Source organism: Ochotona curzoniae, unplaced genomic scaffold (assembly GCF_017591425.1).
Source record: "Ochotona curzoniae isolate NIBS_2020 unplaced genomic scaffold, NIBS_Ocur_1.0 contig_78, whole genome shotgun sequence".
Taxonomy (NCBI): domain Eukaryota; kingdom Metazoa; phylum Chordata; class Mammalia; order Lagomorpha; family Ochotonidae; genus Ochotona; species Ochotona curzoniae.
The window spans coordinates 6,457,184-6,481,227 of NW_024466559.1; the positions used below are offsets into that span (position 1 = coordinate 6,457,184).

Here is a 24,044-nt window from a genome sequence, read left to right on the forward strand (position 1 = left end):
TAAGAGCTTTTCCTTTTACTCTAAACTGAAATAGCCATGTTTCTAGTCCTTGGATTTTGGTTATTTTAGTGTGGTTTGTATGTAACTGAGTGTGAAACTGATAATAGTACTTGCTAACCTGACCCAGTCTCAGTGTTTATAGAAATGTTCAAGACCCCATGAAATGAGTTTAGCAAAAATAATGACATCCTGCTGGTGGTGTTAAAGTCGTGTCAGAAAATAGCATGCGTATAAAATCACATATAAAAACTGCTGCCAAAATTCCTTCAAGGAGCACTTGTATCCTGCAGGTAGCAGCAGTAGGATAACAGTTATTCAAAGCTGAGACCACTTGGGGCAAAGATTTAGGATGGAGACTAATCCCCTTTATCTTTTCCTTTGACTCTTCCAGATAACTCCTGGGGGGACTCTTCTGTCAAGCCCCTTTAATTACTCGTAATCAGGGATAGAAGCAATAAACCAGGAAATCAAGAAATCTGGTTTAACAGTTTTGATTTGGCCAACTGCATGACTGTACAAGTCACTCTCAGTCATTTGGGGTCTTGGCTACTTTGTAGGTGAAGAGACTTGGTATAAGTGGTCTCAAAAGTACTGTTCCTTTCTATAATTCCTTGTCAGTTTTAAAGAAATGACCGAAAATATTCACATGAACATTTTCAACTTACTGCTGTTAAACTTGCCACTCCCCAAGTGGGAGGCCAGAGCTTAGCACTGTGGGGATCCATAACCAATCTGCTTTTTAAGTGTTCTGGAGATTTATTTGAGTCAGGTTCTCAGGGAAACTACAAGCCTACTTTTTTTGTAAAAAGAGATCTTCCTGCAGGGTGAGAACCTCGACATTCTCTATAACCCTTTTGATGCAGGTGCCATCAGATTCTACTTGGGTTTAGCAATGAGATAAGGATTTGGGGGGTGAGAGTTATGAAAGATGGAAAAGAGATCTGGGTTTAACTCTGCTTTGATGGAAATCGGATAGATTTCATTGAATTCACCATATATACAGACTCCTGAGTTGTAGAAAGTTACTACAGAATTTATAATTATAAAGTTCATAAGATAGAGTGACAGGGAAGGAGCATTTAGCTTGGTGTTTAAGACATCAGTGAATATGCTTGCATTTTGTGTTGGAGTGCCTGGGCTTGGTTTATGGTACTGGCTCCTGGTCACAGCTTCCTGATAGTGCAGATATGGGGAATCTGCAGCAGTGGTGACTTAAACAGGTTCCTGAGAACCCACATGGGAGACCTGGATTGAGTTCCCAGCTCCTAGCATACTAGATATTAAGGGCGTTGGGGGAATGAACCAGCTGCTAGGAAATCTCTGTGTGTGATTAATCATTGGGTCATCCTCATGCTTTCCCTGGAGCCCCTGGAGGACAATGGGAGTGTTGGGGAATAAATAAGGTTGAAACCAATCCTGGGCTACTAGACACTGGACAGCCGATTCAGGGATGCGAGTTGTTGCAAGGGAGCCCCTTTATTCTAGAGGATGCTGAAGAAGGGAGAATTTTTTCAGTTCCAAGTATGCTCTTCCCAAATTAACAGGGGAAATTTTAAAAGCACCTAGCTACATTTGATTTGTGTTCACAAATCCCTTTCTTATCTGGGATCTGCCATTACAGCCACCTCTCTGAAGTTTACAGACTCATGTCTTCTTGCTACACAGTTATTGAATAATAGCTTTTGTTAATTGGAATATGAAAAGGGAAGTAAGATGTGTTTTTTTTTTATAATTGCAAATGTGTGGACAGGGTTAAAATGTGGAAAAGGAAAATGTTTAACTTCTACCTCACACAGATAAAGTTTTATTTAAGAATCCCAAATTAGTAGTAACAAAACATATGGATTTATTAATTGTATCATGTATCTGTGACCAAGTCACATCATTCTTTGTTCCCTTTCTGTACTTTTTATGCTTCAAAACATAAAAGACTCAGTCTGACTTAAAGAAAATTCTGAACGTTTGAGCTAAATGGGAGTTAGCTGCAGACAAGACAGCAGAGCTCCTGATGGAAATGATGAGCCAAAAATGGAGTTCCAGTCTAGCTTTGGGTCACAGTGTTAGTAAGAGGCTCACGGGAAGGAAGTGTGGCTTCCCGACTGCGGTGTAGTCACCTGAAAGATTGAACCAGACATAAGAGTCAGATGTGTCAGTGCGGTCACAAGGAATCGTCTCACTGCAGAGGAAGACCTAAATGCAAGGACCCTAGGATGAAAGAATGGCTGGGAATGAGAAAGTACCAAGAACAGGGTCAAAGGGGAGAATGTCTTCAAGGTCTTACAATTAGGAAGCCTTGGGTTGGACCATCTATGCTAACCGTGCAGACCAAAGTAACAGTGCCAAGTCTAGGTGGCAGTGCTGGCTTCTCTTGGGAGGCCCAATTTGCAATTGCCTCTGGCTAGTCCCCAAAAAACCAAGCAGGAGGCTTTGTGTCAGGAGCTGCTCTCATCTGGTTCTAGGTTTTGCTTTCAGAAAGCCGTGCAAGTGAGAAGCAGACAACTGTTTGCAGACTTCACTCCCCTATTTCCAGAAACAAATGTAACAGTTAAATAGAAACCCAACGAGGAAATGGCGAAACCAACCAGATCTGGATGACATCTGTAGACTACTCCCCTAAGATTAGAACCAAGATAATGGTGTCCACTGGGACCACCTTTATCTGGCATTGTGCTGTAGGATCTAGCCAGAACAGTGAGGCCAGAAAATGAAAAAGGGAGAAGAAAAACTATCTGTGTTTGTCGATGAAATGATCTGGTATAAAGAAACTGCTAGGGAGCACCTAGAGAAAAAAACAGTAGAACTCATGAACAAGTTCTGCAACATTTTCAGGAAACAAGGTCACTATAAAAGTCAGCTTTGTCAACTTTGCTTCTGTGCTGCAGCAGTGGTATCCTAAAATGATGATAATAAAACCCCTCCATTTGAAATAGAGTAGAATGCTTATGGATAAAGTTAGCAAAGGAAGGACAAGTTTCTACCCTGAAAACCACAAAACGCTATTGTAAGAGATTTAAAAACTACATTAAGAAAACTCATAGGTGGGAAATTTTACATTGATTTACATATTCAGTGCAAGCTTAAACTAAGTCTTTAGCTAAAGTTCCCAAAGTGATGATGTTAAAATGTATGTACACAGGCAAGTGGCCCAGAATATACGAACAATTTCAAAAGGAAGAACAAAGTTGGGAGACTCTTGTTTCCTAATTGCTAGCAAGCATATTACAAAGCTATACTGGTCTAAAGGATGTGATACAGGTATGAGAATCAACATTATCAATCAATTGAATAAGATTTGGAGGATCTCAAAATAAACCCTTAGCTTTGAGATCCTTTGATAAGGGCGTGAAGGCAGCTCAATGGGAGAAGAATATTGGAGAAATTGTGCTGGAAAAAACGAATAAACACATGAATAGACAAAATTAAATGAACTCAAAAGGAGTCAAGTTCAAAATGACAGAGGTAAAACTGTAAGCCTCTTAGAAGAAAACATAGATATAGATCTCCATGACCTTGGATTAAGCAATGGTTTCTTAAAACCTCAAGTGCTGAAAGATAAAACAGGGATATTGGACTTGGTAAAAATAAAACAGAAACTCTTTGGGGGCACACCATACAATCAAAAGTGAAATGAAAGCACATGAAATGGGAGAAAAGATTTACATAACCTTTATCTGATAGCAAACTTACATTCAGAATATATAATGAATGCTCATGATTCAATAATAAAATGCTGTGGCGCATCCCTGAAACTGGCTGGAGAAATTGCTACAGAACCGCGAAACTGAGTCTGTTTGCCTAATGTAGGCAAGCCAGTTACTTACATCTAGTCACGGGCAAGAGGCAAAAGAAAGCAGGACTTTATTTGCAGTGTGCCAAGAGCAGACAGTTTGCCAGGCAGTGCTTAGTCCCACACCTCCCAGAAAGCTCAGTTCACATGGAAATGGGACATGTGAGTAGCTTGCACATGACCTCTGAATTGGCCTAGAGTGTGTGTGGCTCTCCTTTGACCGGTCAGTAATCAGGGACAAGCACTGTTGCTCAAGACAAGGATGGGTTCTGGTCTGTCTGGGGACAGGGATAGGATTTGTAGTCCCTGTTTGGTGAAGGCCACTGCAGACATGTTAACAGTTCTAGTCTTGGTGACTCAGGGTCTTGGCTCTGGTTTCACCATTATGTCATTCCCTTTACTTAAGGAATTTCCTTTTTACAAAGGACCTGCAAGCTGAGGAAGAGCTGCCAGGACCTGAAAATCAAAGTCTACATCAAAGGCATTAGGGACAGGAGACAGATAACCTAATTTAAAAACAAAGACCCTGAAGAAAATGTCTCCAGAGGATATGTGCAAATGGCCAATCAGCACATATAAGGATGATCACTGGCATTACTCACTAGGGAGATGCGAATCGAAATGCACTTGTCACCCACACAGATGCCCACCAGAAAGCAGGAGTAGTGGCAGGTGTTGGCAAGAAGGTGGAGAAGTTGAAAATCTTGTGTGTTACTCATGGCAATGTAAGTCAGTGTGATTTCTTTCCAAAAAGTTAGAAATTTCCTTCCATTGTTAGACACAGAACCACCCTATTTCTAACAATTGTGCTATATTGGACCATATATTAAATATCTATAGCTAGGTAATATATTACATATCATAGCAATGCAATGAAGTATTATTCATGAATGGAAAGAAATAAAGCCCTGATGGATGCGTAGATAAACTTTGAAAACTTTAGGCCAAATTAAAGAAGGCAGTAGCAAAAGATTCTTATCCTGTTCTAGAAATGTGTTTTCCTATTTTTATTCCAGGCTCTCGCCCCCATGTGAGATAAGACTTTGAAGCAGAGACATACACAAAGTGCGATAATGAGAATAAGATTTATTTAAAGTGATGGAATGAGGATACATTCAGCCATAAGTGCAAACAGATGCATGAAAAGATACTGGGAGAGCCAGAAAAAAATAAAAAAAAAAAAGGAGAGAGAGAGAGAAAGAGAACTGCCCACAAGAAGTGAGCATGGGAGAAGATCAAAGAGGGCCACACCCACATCCAGTGGTTTTCTAATTGAATGTACAGACAGGGCGGGGTTTGGGTAGGGCTTTGTGCACATGAGGTCTCCATTGTCATCGCAAGACCCTCTGTATTGTGTAAGAGGCTCAGGTACATCATGGGAAAGTGGGTATCTTGCATTGACATGTCAAGTGGTAGAAGTAAGTAAAGAGCTAAAGACAGAAATTGTGGGGGGGAAAAAAACCCTTCCAGCTCATTTTTTCCCTCACTTGCTGTCTAATCAGGGCCCTGTGTCAATTCTAATCTAATATTTATCCAGAATCAGCAAATTTATAGATACAGGAAGCAGATTAGGGATTGTCTATGGCAGGGAATGAATGGGGGATGATGACTAGTGGTCATGGGTATTTTTTCCCTTGGGTTAATGAAATGTTAAAAACGATTGAGTTAATGGTCACATAATTCTGTGAGTGCAAAAAAAAAAAAAAGAATCGAACACTTTAAGTGAATGAATGGTATGATACTTGTGTTACGCCATCATAAAGCTATTTACAAAAGTGACCTAGAAAAATAAATAAATAAATTTTAAAAAAAGTGACCTAGGAGTCCTGGTTCTAATAGTGGAGTAGTTTATACTGAGATTTAATTGCCAACAGAGAGCAATTATAAACCCTGGAGAATACAACTGTTTGAAAGAGCTGGAAAACTATCCAAAGCCAGCGGAGTCTAGAAGGAATTTAACTTGTAAATAAGGAGCAGCTCTGGGCGGAGTCTACAATATTTGGCTTTGACCCAGAGAGCACTCTTCGGTGGGTGTAATTGGATGAAGATTAGAGTTTTAGCCAGAAGCTCTTCTCTTTTTGTCTTAAGGCATCAGAGCATGGAGTTACTTCTGTGAGAGAAGCAGAGGGGGAATTGTGAAGGGTAGGGACTGTACCCGTTTGGGTGAGTAAATCATGGAAGTAGAGAGTACAAAGAGGACGTGGTACATGTTCTTGTAAGCCTGGATGAACTGAGTGACGCTCATGCAGGTAAGGGCAAAGGTTTATTACAGGAAAAGCAAGTGAGCCGCTCAGAGGGACACCTGGTGTGTAGGCATCTGGCCGTTATGTCTGTGAGGATTTTTAAAAGATTTATTTTATTTTTATTGCAATGCCAGATATACAGAGAGGAGGAGAGACAGAGAAACATCTTCCATCTGTTGGTTCACTTCCCAAGTGACTGCAACGGCCAGAGCAGCGCCAATCCAAAGCCAGAAGCTAGGAACGTCCTCCAGATCTCCCATGCAGGTGCAGGATCCCAAGGCCCTGGGCTGTCCTTGACTGCTTTCCCAGGCAACAAGCAGGGAGCTGGATGGGAAGTGGGGTTGCTGGGATACCAACCATATGGGATCCCAGGGTGTTGAAGGTGGGGGTTTAGCCGCTAGGCCACTGCGCCAGGTCCTATGTGCAGTTTTTAAGCAAAGGTTTCTTTTTAAGCTTGTAATTTCTTTCTCTCAGCTTTCCCAATCAGCCTTTTTAGGTCTCCTGCTCCAAGGTTAAGAGACAAAGAAGACTAGGAAAGGGTGTTGGAATTTGCTTTTCTCAGCTTCCCCAGTTAACCCTTACTGTCTCCTACCTCCCAAACATGAGATAAAAACTAGGGAGTTATGGGGACAGTGGCTGCCAACTTACAGAGTGACTTTAAAGACATGAAGAGAAGCTGGCATTTTGGCATACTAGGCAAAGCGACCATCTGTGATACCAGCATTCCATATGGGTGCTGGTTCATGTCTTGGCTGTTCCACCTCCAATCCAACTCCCTGTTAATGGCCTGGGAAAGCAGAGAAGATGACCCAAGTGTTTGGGCCCCTGCCACCCATGTGGGAGACCTGGAAGAAGCTCCAGGCTCTTGGTTTCAGCCTGATCCAATCCAGGCCTTTGTGGCCCTTTGAGGAGTCAATCAACAGAAGGAAGGTATTTCTCTCTCTCTCTGTTGTTGTTGTTGCTGTTGTGGGTGTTGTTCTAATTCATACCAGTTGTTGACCTTGTTTCATGGCTTCTCATTTATGGAAATATATAGTGATGGAGTACTGGGGTCTACCATGTCCACATGTGGGGGTACAATGCAATATGCATCCCTGCTTCCAAACAAAAAATGGACCCCCAGTGAAACTGTTTTAAATGTGTAAACAATGGAATGCTGAACTGTCTGACATTATCTGTACCAGCAATATCAGGGCACACTTAAATAAGAGACTGATGGAATTATGACTCCTTATGAAGGACTATACTATTGTAGCCACATGGGGAAAATCTGATGGGGGGGAATCCTAGTCTATACAAAATTGTAGCACAAAATTCAAAAATTAAAAATAAATAAGTAAAATAATAATAAGGAAAGAAAAAAATACTAATCAACCCACCAAATTTGGCTCCATATTGTTGCACAAAACCAATCACTGACATTGGGGTGATGGAAAAAAGGAGGCATTTATTTAAAAAAAAAAAAAACAGGGCTGCTATCAATTCCTGTGCTCCCCAAGCAGTTGAGGGTAATGAGATTAAAGTTGGGAGGAGAGGTGAGTTGTCACTGCCCATTTCCAGTCTGTGGCTCTCACTGGCCTGCCTTTAATTGATTGCTGGTACTATGTTCTTTGGGGAGTTTTTAAGATGGCCAGGTGAGCTTCTGTCAGTCTATGAGCTACATTCAGGTGGTAAATATTTTTGCCCTGAACCTGGAGTTTCTTGGAACAATGCCAACCATCAGGATATTCTCCATTACAGAAGCAAACAAGCAAAGGACCTCTGGTGATTGGAACACTGTAAGGCTCTCTGTGCTGATCCCCCCATTCAGTGAAATAATTTCAGTGAGTGGTCGATTTGCAATCAAAAAGACAAGACAAGGACACTTTAAGCTAAGGGAGAGAGGATGGCAGGCTAGGAGCCTGATGGCATATAGTATCTACATTCAAAGCACTCAACAGAGGCTCCTGTTGTAGCAGAAATGAGAAAGGATCACTCAGGATGCTGCAGATATCCAGAGGATGATGAGCCAACGCTGCACTAAGCCTTCGTGTCAACAAATCCCATAACTCAGAGGGAATGGGCAAAATCTGAAAAAGACAATTTGCCAAAACGACTGGCAGATGAGATAGAAACTCAGAACTATATGCTTAACTATCTCTGCCTTCTCTGTGACACAGTTAAAGACAACAGGATGTCAGTCTTAAATAATTCTTTTGGAAGATAGTGGAAGAGGAACATTTCCAACTCACAATGAATTCATACTCTCAATACCTGCTTACATAAGCATATTGTGATACCAAGTCCTGATCATGATCTTAAAAGAATACAAGAAATATCACTTATGAATGCATGCAAATTCCTTTGCAAAGTATTAACAAACTGGATATAGATTTGGATAATTTAAAAAATGTTTATACATCATATCCAAATGGTGTTTATTCCAGCCATCCAAAGTTAGGTGAAATTAATAATGCAGTTGACCTACAGTGATAGTATAAAGGAGAAAAGTTGTGTGATCATCCTAGTATTAAAAACATTTGACAAAATTCGATATCCACATATGGTAAAAAGCTATCAGTGACCAAGCTATTGATGACCAAGGATTAGAGGGCCTGGACCTCAGTTTGATAAAGGACACCTCCCTAATGTCATAATTCATAGAAATGACATCAGCAGCAAATAGCAGCTGTCTGCTCCAGCTACTTCCTTTATCATCCTGGGGACGGGCCCTTGGCGCAGTAGCTAACATGCAGCCTGGGACAGCTACATCTCACATCAGAGCTCTAATATTTCCAATGCAGCTTTCTAATAATGTGCACCCGAAGGGGGCAGCAGGTGATGGCTTCAATGCTTAGGTCCCTACAGCCGACGTGGATAATCCAGATGGAGTTCTTGGTTCCTGGCTTTAGTATGACTCATCTCTGGCTGATGCAAGCATTTGGAAAGTAAATTAGAAAATTAGTTGGGGCAAGATCTCATTCTCTTTTTTTCTCACTTTCAAATAAAATGAAAAATCATTATAAAGCACATCATATTGGAGATTCTGGCTAGTAACATAAAGCAAAAAAGAAAAAAAAACCTACTACCATTGGGAATGAAATACTAAAATATCTTTTTAATCTGCAGACAGCATGATCATTTTTAGGAATTCAAAGATATCTGTAACACTAGAAATAATAAGTGAATGTGGAGAGACTGTAAGATGCAAAGTTACTATACAAAAATCATCGATTTGGGGCACAGGTTGTGATATTCTGCTTCTGACACTGCTTCCTGCTAATGGGCCTGAGAAGGGAGCGAAGAGTGGCCCACATAATTGGGTGCCTTTCACCCTGTGAGAGACTGGCAGGAAGCTCCAAGCCCTGCCTTTGATCTGGGCCAGCCTTGGCTATCGCAGGCCTTTGGAAACCAAACCAGTACATAGGACTTTTCTGATTCCTCTTTCTCTGTCCCTCTACTTTTTAAATAAGTAGGTATAAAAGTATAAAAGTATAAAAGTGTAAAAGTATAAAAGTAAGTATCAAAGTATAGTAAGTATATAGTATAGTAAGTAAAATAAGTATAAAAGTATAAAATTTTTTTAAAAAATCAATTTTTCTTACATACAACAAATAACCTGTGAATTAATATTTTAATTTTTGTATTTTATATAAAATATATCCAAAAATATATTCACCAAAACGTTTCCAAAAATGATGCAAGGTATTAGTTAGAAGTACAAAATGCTGCCAAGAGAAGATAAAGAAAACCTAAATAAGAACAGAATCCTAGGATGGTCATGAGTTGAATGGTGCTGGTTCTCTTTTTTTTTTTTTTTAAAGATTTATTTTTTTATTATTTTTTCATTGGAAAGGCAGATATACAGAGAGGAGAGACAGAGAGGAAGATCTTCCGTCCGATGATTCACTCCCCAAGTGAGCGCAACGGGCCAATACTATGCCGATCCGAAGCCAGGAGCCTCTTCCGGGTCTCCCATGTGGGCGCAGGTTCCCAAAGCTTTGGGCTGTCCTCGACTGCTTTCCCAGGCCACAGGCAGGGAGCTGGAAGGGAAGCGGGGCTGCCGGGATTAGAACTGGTGCCTCATATGGGATCCCGGGCGTGCAAGGCGAGGACCTTTAACCACTTGCGCCACCGCACCAGGCCCATTTTTTAATCAATCCGTAAGAACCATCATCATTGTAAACAGTATCCCAAAAGGCTTTACTAATAGTAATTGACAAGCTGAATCGCAAATTCGTGTGGAAACACAAAGTATCTAGACCGGCCAAATCAATACTTAAAAAGAACAAAACCAGAGGATTTATACTATCAGGTTTCAAGATTTTCCCTAAAGCTACAGGACTCGCTACAGTGTTAATTGGTCTAAGGGCAGATAAATAGATCAATGGGACAAAATGAAGCAACCAGAAATAGATGCTCATGGAGAAAGTCAATCGATTTTTCTGTAGCGCCTGGCTTCAAGGTAATTCAAGTGAGAGCAAAGTTTTCTCTCCACAAATGCTGGGGAAACAGCAGATGCACAGAGGAAGATGACATTCTGTTGGGGAGGTCAGGTGAATCACTGAACCTGATGGAGCAAATGGGTATTTGGAATTCCTGACCCTGAAGAATCTGACTGAAGAAGGGTGTCTTTAGGAAACCTGCCTTACAGGAGGAGGGTGTACTTACTGTCCTGGAGGTGGGCCTGGCTTCTCAGGCACTCCCCCTTACATATGGGTGTCATTTTTACCAACAAAGACACACAGACAATGAAAGCCCCATGAGAGGTGAGCGTTTGGCCAAGCAGTGTCTGCACTGCTAGCATCCTACATCAAGTGCCTGGGTTTGACCCCTAGATCTGCCCCAATCCCAGCTCCCAGCTGATGTACACTCTGGGAGACAACAGGTGATGGCTCAGCTGGGAGAACCAGGTGGTGTTCCAAGCTTCCTGCAACTGCCTGGCTCAACTCCAGTCATTGCAGGCAAACAGTGAATCAGTGGATAGGAGAGCTCTCAAGCTGCCTCTGTCTCCACCTCTATGCCTTTCAAACACACAACACAAAGGAGAATTCTGAAAAGTTATGAAGCTCATAGCCAGCGCAGTAACCAAGTCTTTGATGCCTGAAATGGGGTGGGAACAGGGGCAGGCGTCTCACTGTCACTTGGCCTTCTGGGCTCTGATGGAAAAGACCCATTCTTGCAGCTCTGACTTCATTCCTGGCCTCAGCAGGTGGCAACCCAGTCTTTCTCCTTCAGTCTCCTCCTTAGCTTTATGTAATAAACCTTGATTCAGTCTCTGAGATAGGCCCTGCTCCTCTCCTTCTAATGACTGCCAAGCCACCCACAGTAGTGTTCACACATTTTATCTCACTTTTTCATCAGATTGAGTTAGAAAAAGCGAACAACCTGCCCTTTCTTACCTTACTGCTTTAGTGGAACACTACCAGAATATCCAGGAACATCCCACACCTCCTCAAGCATTGTTCTGTGAAGTGTACCACATAGGGAGGAAGAGGCAGGAGGTTGAGTGGCAATCAAAGAGATCTTTGCTCTCATTCTCTTCTTATCTTTCTGGTGTGGTCTCTTCTGAGCTGTTGGGAGCTGAGTCCTGCATAGCTCCATCCATGAGATAAATAACACAGGAAAAGCAAAAAAAGCAAGTGTGTGAAAAGCCCCAAGGACTCCCCCAATGAGTGTGAATGTTGTGACCTCAAAGTGGAATGACTTACTATGCCAAAACTGCGCTGTAGGTTCAGTCTCACAGGGGAACATACATAGTTTTAAATCTGTTTCTATAAAGTTCAAGAGCAGCTGGAAGGTGACAGTGATGGTGTGTCAGGGTAACATAGACTCCACATAGCTTAGCCCCTGAGCAGATGCTGGGAAAGCTGGAGGTCCATCTGACAGCCCCCCTGATGTCCTCACCAACCCACCCCACCAAAGGCATTATGCTGAAGGAGGAGCACCCCTACGGCAGCAAAGATGAATAATACATAAAGTAAACAGGATATCCTATTTATGGTCTTGCTTCAGTTCTACTTTCAGAGTGCCTCCAGGAGATACGAGACATCTTTGGAGTGGACAACAGGACACCAGCCAATGACCTTGCCTCTGCCATACTTCTCCCCCCCCAGCTGCTTGTCCTTTGAATATGTCCAGTGCATCAGCCCCTTTCTACCCCAAGTGCGATACTGTCTGGCTTCCAATAGTCTGCCTCCCTAGAATCTTTCCTCCCTGCTGTTTAGCATCAAAACGTCCTAGCCCTGTCCTTCTTCCTCCAAGAACTAATCTGTCTTGAGGGGTTCTCAATTTAACTTCCATCACCCTAATCCTTTTCTGTAAAATTTCTGTAGGGATCTCTTCAAGATGCAGAGTGATTTGAATGGTGGGTATTTTAGGCATACTGATGATCAGCAAGAAAGATTATTTTAAGCAGTTTTATTCTTTCATTGGCACCTTCGCAATTTTGCCATTTATAGCATATCCTAGGTGCACCTGCCAAGAGAACACAGAATGACACATCCTATGCTGTGATTCTTGCCAAAGGGTATTCCAGGAACTCCTCTTTTCTGTGTCACCTGCACACATTCACATCTTCCTAAGTTTATTAAAGCTGTTGATGCATTAAGCTTAAAGAAGCCACATAACTTTGGAGCTGATGATTCCTCAGAGAGAAACTTTCATTCATTCATTTATCCATTCAACAAGCATTCATTGAACAGTGTGCCCTGTAGAAGAGAGACAAAAAGATAATAGATGGTAATACAGTGGCAGCACAGAAAGCTACTGAAGAGGAAAAAGCATTTGCATTCCGGAAGCATGAACTGGTAGGATCTCTGGGCAAAGAAGGAGAGCAGAATATCCTAGGCATAATGGTACAAAGACAGGCAGAGTTGTATCAATCTGTAGGTGTTTAGGGCTGAGAAGTTCCACATGGCCATAACACGGGGCATGTTAGACAAGGTTGGAGGAGACGGGGAGAGAATGCTGGACATGTATAAAACAGGTGATTTGTATACAGTTTAAAAAAATCAATGGAAACTCAATATCAGGAAATCAATAGTAGTTTCTAAGCAAGGATGAGATATTATCAAATTTGTGCTTTGGGTAGCAAAGCTATCATAAAAATCCACAAAGACTGGAGTAGTAGCCATGAGATAAATTGCAAAGATATCAAGAGTCTGCATGAGAAAAAGATGAAGGCTTGGATTCCTGTTGCTGCTGTGGGGAATGGGACCAAATTTGAAAGAGATATCTGTTAGAAATATGACCTGCTCTGGTATTTGTTTAAATGTGGTAAATTGGATATATGAGTGATCAGCCAACTTGGATTCATTCTCTTGCTTAGCAGACAAATATTAATGCCCATTGTGTTCCAGGCACTGGGCTTGGAGTGAGTATAACTTGTGTAAATATGGGTACAATGTGGGTAAAGCATGCCTTCCAGGAATTTTTGATTAAGGAGATACAAAGGCTAAGAAGATTGTTATTTTTTTTTTTGAGATGTATCTACTTTTATTTGAAAGGCAGGGTTATAGAGAGAAGGAGAGAGAGACCTTCCTTCTGATGGTTCACTCCCCAAATGACTGCATTGGCTGGAACTGAGTCTGTCTGAAGCCAGGATCCAGGAGCTTCTTCCTGGTCTCTTACATGGGTACAGGGACCCAAGGACTTGAGCCATCCTCCACTGCTTTCACAGGGCCATAAACATAGGATGCCAGTACCACAGGTGGAGGTTCAGACTACTCTGCTATAGTACCAGCCCCTACAAGGCTATTTTTAAGACAGTGTAATGGATCGGGCATTTGACTCAATGATTAAGACTTGGGGCCCAGCATCTCCTATTAGAGTCCCTGGGTTCAAGATCCACTGCTGAGTCTAGCTTCTTGCTAATTTGTATCCTGGGAGGAAATCAGGTTATGGCTCAAGTGCTTCGGTCCCTACCACCCATGTGAGATGTCCAGATTAAATTCTGGCTTCTGGCTTTGGCCTGGCTGAGCTGTGGGCTGTCCCATACACTTGAAAACTGAATCAAGAAAGGAAATGCCTCCTCCTTCTCTCCCTTTCTTTCTCCCTGCCTCTCAAATAAATAAATACAATTTTTTGAAAGAAAAAGAACTATTCTGAGAAAAATATCAACAATTTAGGGAAATATTAAAATTACCTTTAATGATTTTAAGCTAGGTCATCTTGGGCAAGTCATTTAATTTACTCAGGAAAAGAGAGACTTAAATAGAGAACAAACCATGTATCCATGCTGGCTTCCATTATTATTAGACATTATATGCTCAACAGAGTACTCTCAGGGAGAAGTGAATAGTAGAGTATTACAATATATTGAACATTTCCACCTGCTAATGCATACCGACAAGCTCAGAAGTATTTTCACAGCAACCTGTGGCTACACTCAAGTATTTATTTTCACCCCTTTTTATTCAGAGCTGAGTAACAAGGGACAAGGCAGTGAGTCAGGTTGGAGCAGGCTGACCAGGCAGCTCCCACATCAAAAGGACTTGGTAGGATTGATGCTCATTTGCCATTAGAAGCAAGTTTATCTGATCTTGCTAGAATCACCTAATGCTCATTGAAAACAGGAACAGAAAGGAATTCACATCAGTCCTCAGGGAGTAAATCTAGGAGTGACCATTATACCACTTCAGTCAGCACAGTGCTTTCACAGAAAGAGTGGTGAAGACACTGGCTCAGCCTCTCTGACGTGGGCAGAGGTGGTCAGCACGAGCTGTTCACATCCGCACACATGATCAGTGGTGGAACAATCCCTTGGGCCTCTGGATCCTTCTTGGGTCTTCCCAGGAGACTAGCCTGCTTGTCAAAAAGCAGGTGCCTGTTGCTAATGGGGCATCAAGAATGGGTCTTTTCCACAGTGATGTCTCCACGGAGGGAGGCATGCGTAGAATAGGCCAGTCTGGGCTGTGACTTCCATGAGCACTGCTGCTGTACTGGACTTCGTTTCTGTGGTTGGTTGTTTATGGCATCTTCTGATTTGCACACTTTCACCAACCAAAGGAAAAAGGTGACTATGCATGTGACTGATCTCTAGACAGAAAGTTTTTGACCCCTCCCCCCACACATACAATGAATGCTTTACACAAGACCATTGATGTGAAGGGATAAAAATGTGTACTCAGCTGAACAGCTGGACCAGTGGCTACCCATAAACCTGAAAGGGTCCATGGGTGCTGGGGTTTCGAATGTTCTCTTCTTGGGTTTCCAAGATTTTGCAGGTAGTCATTTCATCATGTATCATGTCTCTGCATCATTTCCCCCTTATTTCTGCAAATGCTTTTGTCTGTTTATTGGAGCCTGGGATTCTCTGGATTGTCTGGTCTCTCTGGGTCATGCCCCTGTCTTGTCACCTCCATACGACATCATCTCCTGGACACTATATTCAGCCTTTTCTCCATCTTGCTCTCAGATCCAAAGCATTGGAAGCCAATCTCTCCCTTGGAGGGCACTAACAAGGATTTGCATGAAGCAACAGAAACTCTCTCATGCATTTTTTAATATTCTCCTCTATTACAAATATGGCATACTCTCATTGTACCAAAAAATCCATAGCATGTAAGTGAAAGAGTTAAAAAATATCCATATTCTTCTATACTACCCACCACACCTGTGTCCCACATAGTCCTTTTCATGTGTATACAGGCATTTCTTAGCATTTAGTGGGTTCTCTTAAAGGTGTTTTAGGCAACAATATGAGACCCTCTTACTTATTTTAAATGTCATGGTTTTCCATCATATGAATATGACATGAATGATCTGTCTCCTCTGACTTAGAATGTTTTAACATTTCTTCTCTTTTTAAAATATCTGTCTATCTATCTATCTATCTATCTATCTATCTATCTATCTATCTATTCATTCATTCATTTGAAAGAGTTACTTATAGAGAGACAGAGAGGTCTTCTATTTTCTGGTGTACCCCTCAAATGACCCTCGTGCCCAGCGCTGGGTAACACCCATGCCAGGAGCCAGGATTTTCTTCCAGGTATCCCACAATGAGTCACAAGAACCCATAGGTGGGTCGTCTTCTGCTGCTCTTCCAAGGTCCATTAGCAGGGAGCTGAATAAGAAATGGAAAAGCTAGACTCAAAGCAGAGCCACCCATAGAAAATCCAGCATCACAGGTGGTGGTTATACCAGCTATGCCACGGTACCTACCCCAATAACATTTTCTTTTAAAAATGAACTAAAAGAGAGCAAATGGTTATAATGGATAAATGTTGCATTTACAAAACCCGCAGAATATACAGATAAGCACACGTTTCCCCGGTTTTACCTACAGAGATTGTGCCAGAGCAAGTAGACAGAGCACTGTGGGAATTCACCAGGGAGAGTGACAAGGAGTCAGACGTGATGCAAGGAGAGGCTGGCATGTGCCATACTGCAGTGATACCGACAGCCAACAAAAATGAACTAACTTTCTCAGGAGTATCAGCCAACACATTGAATACTTCGCTAATCTACGGCCACTGCTCACTCACCATACACTGTTGTATTTGAACCACAAAGTGAGCACAGGAGAAAATTGTTACTGTTACGATGATGATGGTGATGGTGTCCATTTTACTAATGGGACAACTGAGGCAAGAAAAGGGCATGTTAAGTACTTTGTCAAAGTCACACTGCTGATACCATAGAGTAAAGAGGAGGGGGAGGCCAGGAGACTAAAGTCAGAACCCGCATTCTCTGCCACCACCTGTGTGGCCTCTGTTGCTTCCAATCTGGGAACTCCAGGTTACTATTTTCTGGACAGTTCTCTAAAACGCATCTAATTAAGTTTAAGGTCATAAATTCTTCACCTGTGGGAGGAAAAAAGTTGGGAGGTATGTCTCCAGTTCCCAGACAGGCCAATAGGAAGTATCACTTTTAAAATGAAAAGTTGTATGGGCCCGATGCAATAGCCTAGCAGCTAAAGTCCTCATCTTGAACATGCCGGGATCCCATATGGGCGCCGGTTCTAACTCCGGCAGTGCCGCTTCCCATCCAGCTCCCTGTTTGTGGACTGGGAAAGCAGTCAAGGACGGCCCAAAGCATTGGGACCCTGTACCCCGTGGGAGACCCAAAGAAGCTCTTGGCTCCTGGCTTCGGATCAGCTCAGCTCCAGCTGTTGGGAAGTGAATCATCAGACAGAAGATCTTCCTCTCTGTCTCTCCTCCTCTGTTTGTATCTGACTTTCCAATTAAAAATAAAATAAAATAATAAAATAAAATGAAAAGTTGTGGCCAGAATCGTGTCATAGGTTAAACTGTCGCCTATGATAATAGCATCCTATATTAGAGTCCTCAATTGAATTGTAGCTCTCTGCTTCCAACCCAGCTCCCTGCTGGGGCACCTAGGAAGACAAGTGATGAAGGCCCAAGTGCTGGGGTCTCCATGTCACACACAGAAGCGACTCAGAGGGAGTTTGTGGGCTCCTGGATTCCGCCTGCCCCATCTGCAATTATTGAGACTATTTGAAAAATAAATCAATAAATAGAAGATCTCTTTAGCTCTCTCTTACTTGTTTTTTCCACTGTATTAAACAAGTTTTAAATAAAAGGATAAATCTTTTAAAAATATAAAATACAGGGCCCGGCGCGGTGGCGCAAGTGGTTAAAGGTCCTCGCCTTGCACGCCCAGGATCCCATATGGGCGCCGGTTCTAATCCCGGCAGCCCCGCTTCCCTTCCAGCTCCCTGCCTGTGGCCTGGGAAAGCAATCGAGGACGGCCCAAATGCTTTGGGAACCTGCACCCACGTGGGAGACCTGGAAGAGGCTCCTGGCTTCGGATCGGCATAGTATTGGCCCGTTGCGCTCACTTGGGGAGTGAATCATCGGACAGAAGATCTTCCTCTCTGTCTCTCCTCTCTGTATATCTGCCTTTCCAATGAAAAAATAATAAAAATAAATCTTTAAAAAAATATATAAAATACAAAATTTTATTTTATTATTTTATTTTATTTGCAAAATTTGCAAAATTCCTCATTGTCATTATTCATCTGTGTTCATTTGTTATATAGAGTTAAGTGCACAATCTCAAACTATAATAAATTACATGATTTGGCAGCTCCCAACAATCCACAGTTCTACAGTAATTTCTGAGGTCATTTTCATGGAAATATTTGAAACTTTGTGTGCTCCAGACTTTAGTTTCTCAATCTCTAACCTGCTGATACCATAGAGTAAAGAGGAGGGGGATTTCTTCCTGATACAAAAAAGAACTCAGTGTAATCTCCAAGCCACTCTATCAACTAGCAAATCTTCACTATTTGTGTTTTCTCCTAAAAATTTTCCCCTTCTTCCAGCTTAAATGTCTTACTAAACAACAAAGTGATTTCTGTAGAGGGTAAAGATGTTACTTGGGTCACCCAATGCCATGTCAGCGAGCCTTGCTTGAGACGTGGTTCCACTCTCCATGTCAGCTTGCTGAGAGCAGCGGTTGATGGCTTCAGTGCTGAGTCCTTGTCACTCGTACGGGGAACCCAGTTCTGGGTTCCAAGCTTTGGCCTGCCCAAGCCTTCACTGATTCAACATTTGTACGAAACCAGTGGGAAGGGGAATTCTCTCTGTCTGTCTACCTGTCTTCTTTCTCTCTTGTCCTGGCAAACTAAATAAACATTTTAGAACTAGATAAAATATGTGAGTAAATTTTATTATGTAAATTTATATAGTCTAAATTTGCTTTGTGAATTATAAAAGAACTGCTTTTTAAATCAATATTCTGTTGAATTCAAACATTTTTCTGGTAGATAAAATCCTGATGGTAAATCCTTGTCTGTATATTCACTCAGACCTAGAGAACTGGAAAATTAAAGGCAAATATTGTGAATAAGTAAGGCTGAAATTGTGGTGGTGTCTAAACTTGTACGTATTTATGGAGTGTCAGACAGTGTCTCAGTATTATCTACTTTATGCAGTATTCAACTCAAAGCAAGTAGGTCAGAGTTGTATCATTTTCTTTTGATGAACCATTGAGACTCCTCCCTTTTATCTCTTTCTTATAAATTTAGTGCATATTGTACATTACTGTTATCTGCAGTCATTCCACTATGTGATAGAACATCAGAACTACTTTTTCCTAGCCAGCTATGCTTACTTGGATAGGCCCAATCAAGCTTTCCCACTCCTTTCTTTAGCTCAACACCGTTCTCTCAACGTCTGTTTGTCTTTAGGAGAGCATTTATTTTTAAGATTCCACATGAGTGAGACCATATGCTAGTTATCTTTCTTTGCCTTGCTCCTATCACTTCAAGCTGTCACACAATTGAAACGATTTCATCCTTTTTTATGGCTGAGTAGTATTCTTATATATGTAAATCTCACATTGCCTTTATTCTTTGGTAAACGGCCACTTTGATTGTTTCTATTTCTTGGCTATCATGAGTGGTATTGCAGTAAACCTGGGAATGCACCTGTCTCATCAAAAACAGAAACTCTTAGAGGTTAGATGGAAATGGTTTGTTCTTCATGTGGAAGCAGTGGGAAGGTTCTGTGGTTGTTTGATCTGGGCAAATGATCAAAGCAACAGTTTCAAGAGTTACTCAAAGAGTGAGGGAAGCTGGTATGAAACTTCCTGTGTGAGAAACATCAGGTTACAGAACCTGGACTTTGGTACATGGATCCTCAGCTGACCCGAGGCCTCCTTTCCTTCTGCTTTCCTCCTACAGGTGGTCATTCTGTACTTTGAGCCAAGCACATTCCGCTGCATTCTCCTCAGATGGGCGCGTCTCCTGGGATTCGCCACAGTGTATGGGACTGTCACCCTCAAGCTTCACAGGTATGTCACATGTCGCAAAGACCTCACTCCAGCAGGGACATCACAACACTGGGCCTTGTACATCGCTGTAAGCTGCGCTGTCCATTCCCATGGTCCATGTTAAGGAGTTGGGTAGCAAATCTGTTTTTCACTTTCAAGGTGCCATCTTTTGGAGACTCTGAAGAAATCTTCAATATGTCCAAACCTTCAATAAGATGTTTTAATAAACATGCCTTTGTCTTAACAAAAGTCAATTCTGAGTAGCAAACAAATTTAGAATGAAAAAGGGCCAACAGAAAGTAGTTGTCACTGTACTAGTGATATGTGTTCAGGGAATGCTAGAGTACAGGTGAGTGCTATACTTGTCATCCCAAAATTATTCTCCTGTATTCCCAGGTTCCAGGCCCTGGGCCATCAAGCACCAACTTCAGGAACATCCCAGTGTTCTGTGTCTTCTCCTTAACCAGTGTACCCCAGTGGCCATCAAGCATGAAACATAGGCACCACTGTCAATGCCCACGTAATGTCAGGAGGAACAAGGCAGCAAAGTAAATCACGTAGCCAGGCAGTCAGGAGATGAGTGGAAAAAGATTTCATTGTCTCCCCTTGCTTTCCCTTTGAAAGTTTGAGAAAAGTACTGCCAAAAAAGTAGTAGAGAACAGAAAAGAAAAAGAAAAGTTTCTCCTTCAAAAGAGAACTGTCATCACAAGGAGTAAACCTGTGGTCAGCTTTGAAGCTCTTGGACAAACATCATCAGTACCCATGTAATCAAGCTGACCTGATGGTGTTTCTCAACAAAGCTTCTGTAACATGGCTCACGTGAGAGTTTATCCCCCATGCCACAAAATCAGTTGTTTTGTCTTAGTTGTCTTACTTTTCACCCTTCTGCAAAGTACCCCAGCCCAGTCGTTTAGAATCTCCAGCCCCTGGGGTTAGAGGAAGCCGACCAGCTCTTCATGGTCATTGTCACTGCCTTAAGCCCTCTGTAGATAGTGGACCCCTTATACACAAGCTGTTCATGCAATGTACTTTATTTAATCTGAAACCCTTTTCCTTTGGAGGGAGGGAAGAGGAGCGGAATGAAGAGAGGAAAAGAGCCAGGGAAGGAGAGAAAAAGAAAGCAAGCACAGAATTTAGAAAGAGGCCTTATCTATCTATATAGCTCATACAGAAACAATGGGCTGGAGTAGGCATAAACAGCTGAGGATTATGTATAAACAGTTGTTTTCTTCAGTCACCATGGATATGTAAGATGTAGTACATGGATGATGCAATACGAGCAGGAAGGACTCCAGTACATCCGTAGGTAAGTGGGGGGTCACACACTACCTGCCACTCTAGTTGTTGGTTTCCTGGTGGTTAAAGAAACTTAGGAAGGCAGTATAGCTCCAGATTCAGAAAAGCCAGGTGCATTTTCAAGGGCGCAAAATGAGGACATATTTTTTAAGTGAGAGAGGATGGAGAGAGAGTAAAACAAAACAAAACAAAACCCACAATGTTCCAGAAAACCTTTTTGCTGCTCTCTGGGATAGAGTTTCTGAGAACATGGTGACTTTTCTTTTGCCAAGGGTAATCAGGGAAAAACAAAAGGCTATTTTTGTGTGTGCTGTGTGGAAGATGAATATTTAAAGAAGCCAGGAAAAGCCTGAGGAGGTTAGTCGGTCCCTGCATTATTCAGGGCTGTTTGCCCTGGTTCACAGTGGCTTCCCCCTCCGTGCTCGTGGGCACTACATGGTTACAGCTCATAGGAAGCTTTGCTTTGTGTGTTCTGGTTTGTTTCCTAGGGACTCTTCAAGTGACCAGGAGATAAGTATGAGTAAGTGCTTCATACTTATTTCATTAACATAGTCGTGTAAAGTTATTTAAGTTAGTTACCTATAAAGTTTTTTTTTTTTTAAGGCAGAAGAAAGACACAACTATGTGTCTGGAAAAACCACAAGGACATAACATAGGTGTCTGCTTTCACCGCTTAGGACAACCACCAGCCAGCACAGAATTTAAGATGGGGCCTTGAGCAAATGTCTGAAGCCCAGTTACTTCTCGTTGTCGGCAAGGTCCGACTCATCTGTCGTTACAGACCATGGAACACCGTGTTGGTCACTCTTCATTTTGTAAGCCAAAAAATTTTTATTAAAATATTGTAGTAGCCTTTTTTTCCTAGGCAGCTTGGCAAGACCTACAGGCACCTAAGAGAGTCTGAGAACTTCCCTTGCATTGGCCCCACATTACAGAAAAAAAATGACATTTAAAGCCCCAAGTCATGGTCCAGAGGGTTTTAAGAGGAAATGTTTTGAGTGTGGCTGTACTCAGCTAGCCACCTCAGTCCCACTAACCAGCACAGTAGCCTTGGAATGTGGAATTGGGCACATTGCATTTTGACTGGCAGACAGGAAAGCCTCCCTGTCTGATGTCGATGGTGATGTAAGTCCCAGGTGTTCCTTCTGCTAAGCACACCATGGTTTCTTGTCTCTACTGGCTGCTTATTTTGAAGTGTAAAACATGTTCAAGTGGAGAGTTACTCCTGGGACATGTGAGAACTCCATTAAGGTAGGCATTTGGCACAGAAGTTAAAATATAGCTTGGAATGCCCGCATCCTGCCTGAGAGTGGCTAAGATCAAGTCCCAGCTTCATTTCCAATCCAGCTTCCTGTTAATGCCCACCCTGGGAGGCAATCGGTGATGACACAAGTACCTGAGTCCCTGCCACCCAGGCAGGGGGGTGAATTAAGTTCCAGGCCCGCCTCTCACTTTTGGTCTTGCCCAGTTCTGGCATTTGGAAAGTGAACCACCAAGCAGAAAAAAAAAGTCTCCTTCTTTGTCTCTCAAATAAATACATTAAAAAGTGTTTATTAGTCCCATGTTACTCACTAGAAAATAAGGAACTCATTTTGAAGCTTCAGAGGAATAACTCTCTCCCTCTTTGTGATGACGAGTGTTATTTGGACAGGAAGTTGAGCCACTTCCAAAGCCACAGAAAATTCCCTAGCCGCAGAGGTAAACTAGAAGGTAGTGTCAGAGGTAAACAACCCTCACCTTAGCCCTACCAATGCTTCTCAAGTGTTGGTAGCATAGCCAGATGTCTTACAGAAAAGTGACATACTAAAAGGAATTCTCAGAGGCTGAAAGATTTACATTGCTATTCCAGAATTAGCTCTAATAGGGACACTCAATGAGATTCTCTCTCGCTCTCTCTCACACACACAGACACACACACAGACACACACACAGACACACACACATAGGTTTATAAGTGGATTTGCCTTCCTCTTTTTCTTCTTGTTAAGTCATTTTCTACCACCTGGGCTTTCTTTAATGGGACTTTCAACAGTCCCCCATGGACATATTTACCATTTTAAAACATGTTTGATGAAATAGGAGACATCAGAAGTCATTTGGCTCCTAACAAGTGTAAATCTATTTTGTAATTCCACCAATGAAGGGAGCCGTGGTGGAGGCATGTACCCTGGGGACAGTGCACATGTGCACAACTGCCTGTGTGTTTCTAGTTCGCTCTCAGGAGCCCAGTGCAGTGAAGAGGCAGCAGCTTGGCAGGCCTGACATTTTTATCATTCTCGTTGCTCCTATTCCTAGAAGCTTCTAACAGAAGGGAGCCTCCGGAAGCTGGGAAAATGGGAGACGACACCCTCCATGCCCCACACTTGCCATTCCTTCATTGGCACACTTACAGTCTGTCTCTGGCATCCAAAACTGTGTCCGTTAGGACTTGGCACTTAGTTAGCTGCTATGATTCATTCTCAGAAGCCATAGAATAGAACCTCCTAAGTTCCCAAAAAGTTACTCTGTTATTGTGAAGTCTGTAACTGGCTGGAACATATTATCAGCACTCCCTCAGCTCATTCTCGGTCTGTCTGCCATGACTTCTTCCTCTTCCAGCCTTGCTCAGCCCACAGAAGGAGCCAGCATATTGGCCAGATACTCTTTCTTATGCGGGCATGTACTCTGTACACCATTTTCAGCTACAGAATTCTAACTTAAGGAGCTCCATTTATAAAGGAATATGTTTGGTTTATGCTCATGAAGCAAAACATGTGTGAGAGATAAGCATGCTAACAAAACGGATATCTGATCGACTAGACCTTTGCAAAGACAGTCTTCAGCTTCCAGAGATCTGATGTAAAGTTGCAAAAGTGATACTCATTCAGTCAAACCTGGGATTAGATACTGTGAGCTCTTCCCCAGCTAGCAACTTGTGGTGTGGAGTTGTTCCCTTCTGATGCTGGGTAGCAACAGTGAGTGTAGCTCCCGGTCAGCAGCCCTGCGGGTGACAGGTG

General features: G+C 42.3%; 1 protein-coding gene across 1 annotated transcript in view; it reads left to right on the forward strand.

Moving 5' to 3' along the window:
- GPR158 (G protein-coupled receptor 158) overlaps positions 1-24,044 on the forward strand; it is a 317,004-nt gene that overhangs the window by 259,356 nt on the left and 33,604 nt on the right. The window contains exon 6 of the mRNA XM_040992543.1: positions 19,664-19,773. Coding sequence (XP_040848477.1) covers positions 19,664-19,773 — 110 coding nt within the window. The remainder of the gene's footprint in view (positions 1-19,663; positions 19,774-24,044) is intronic.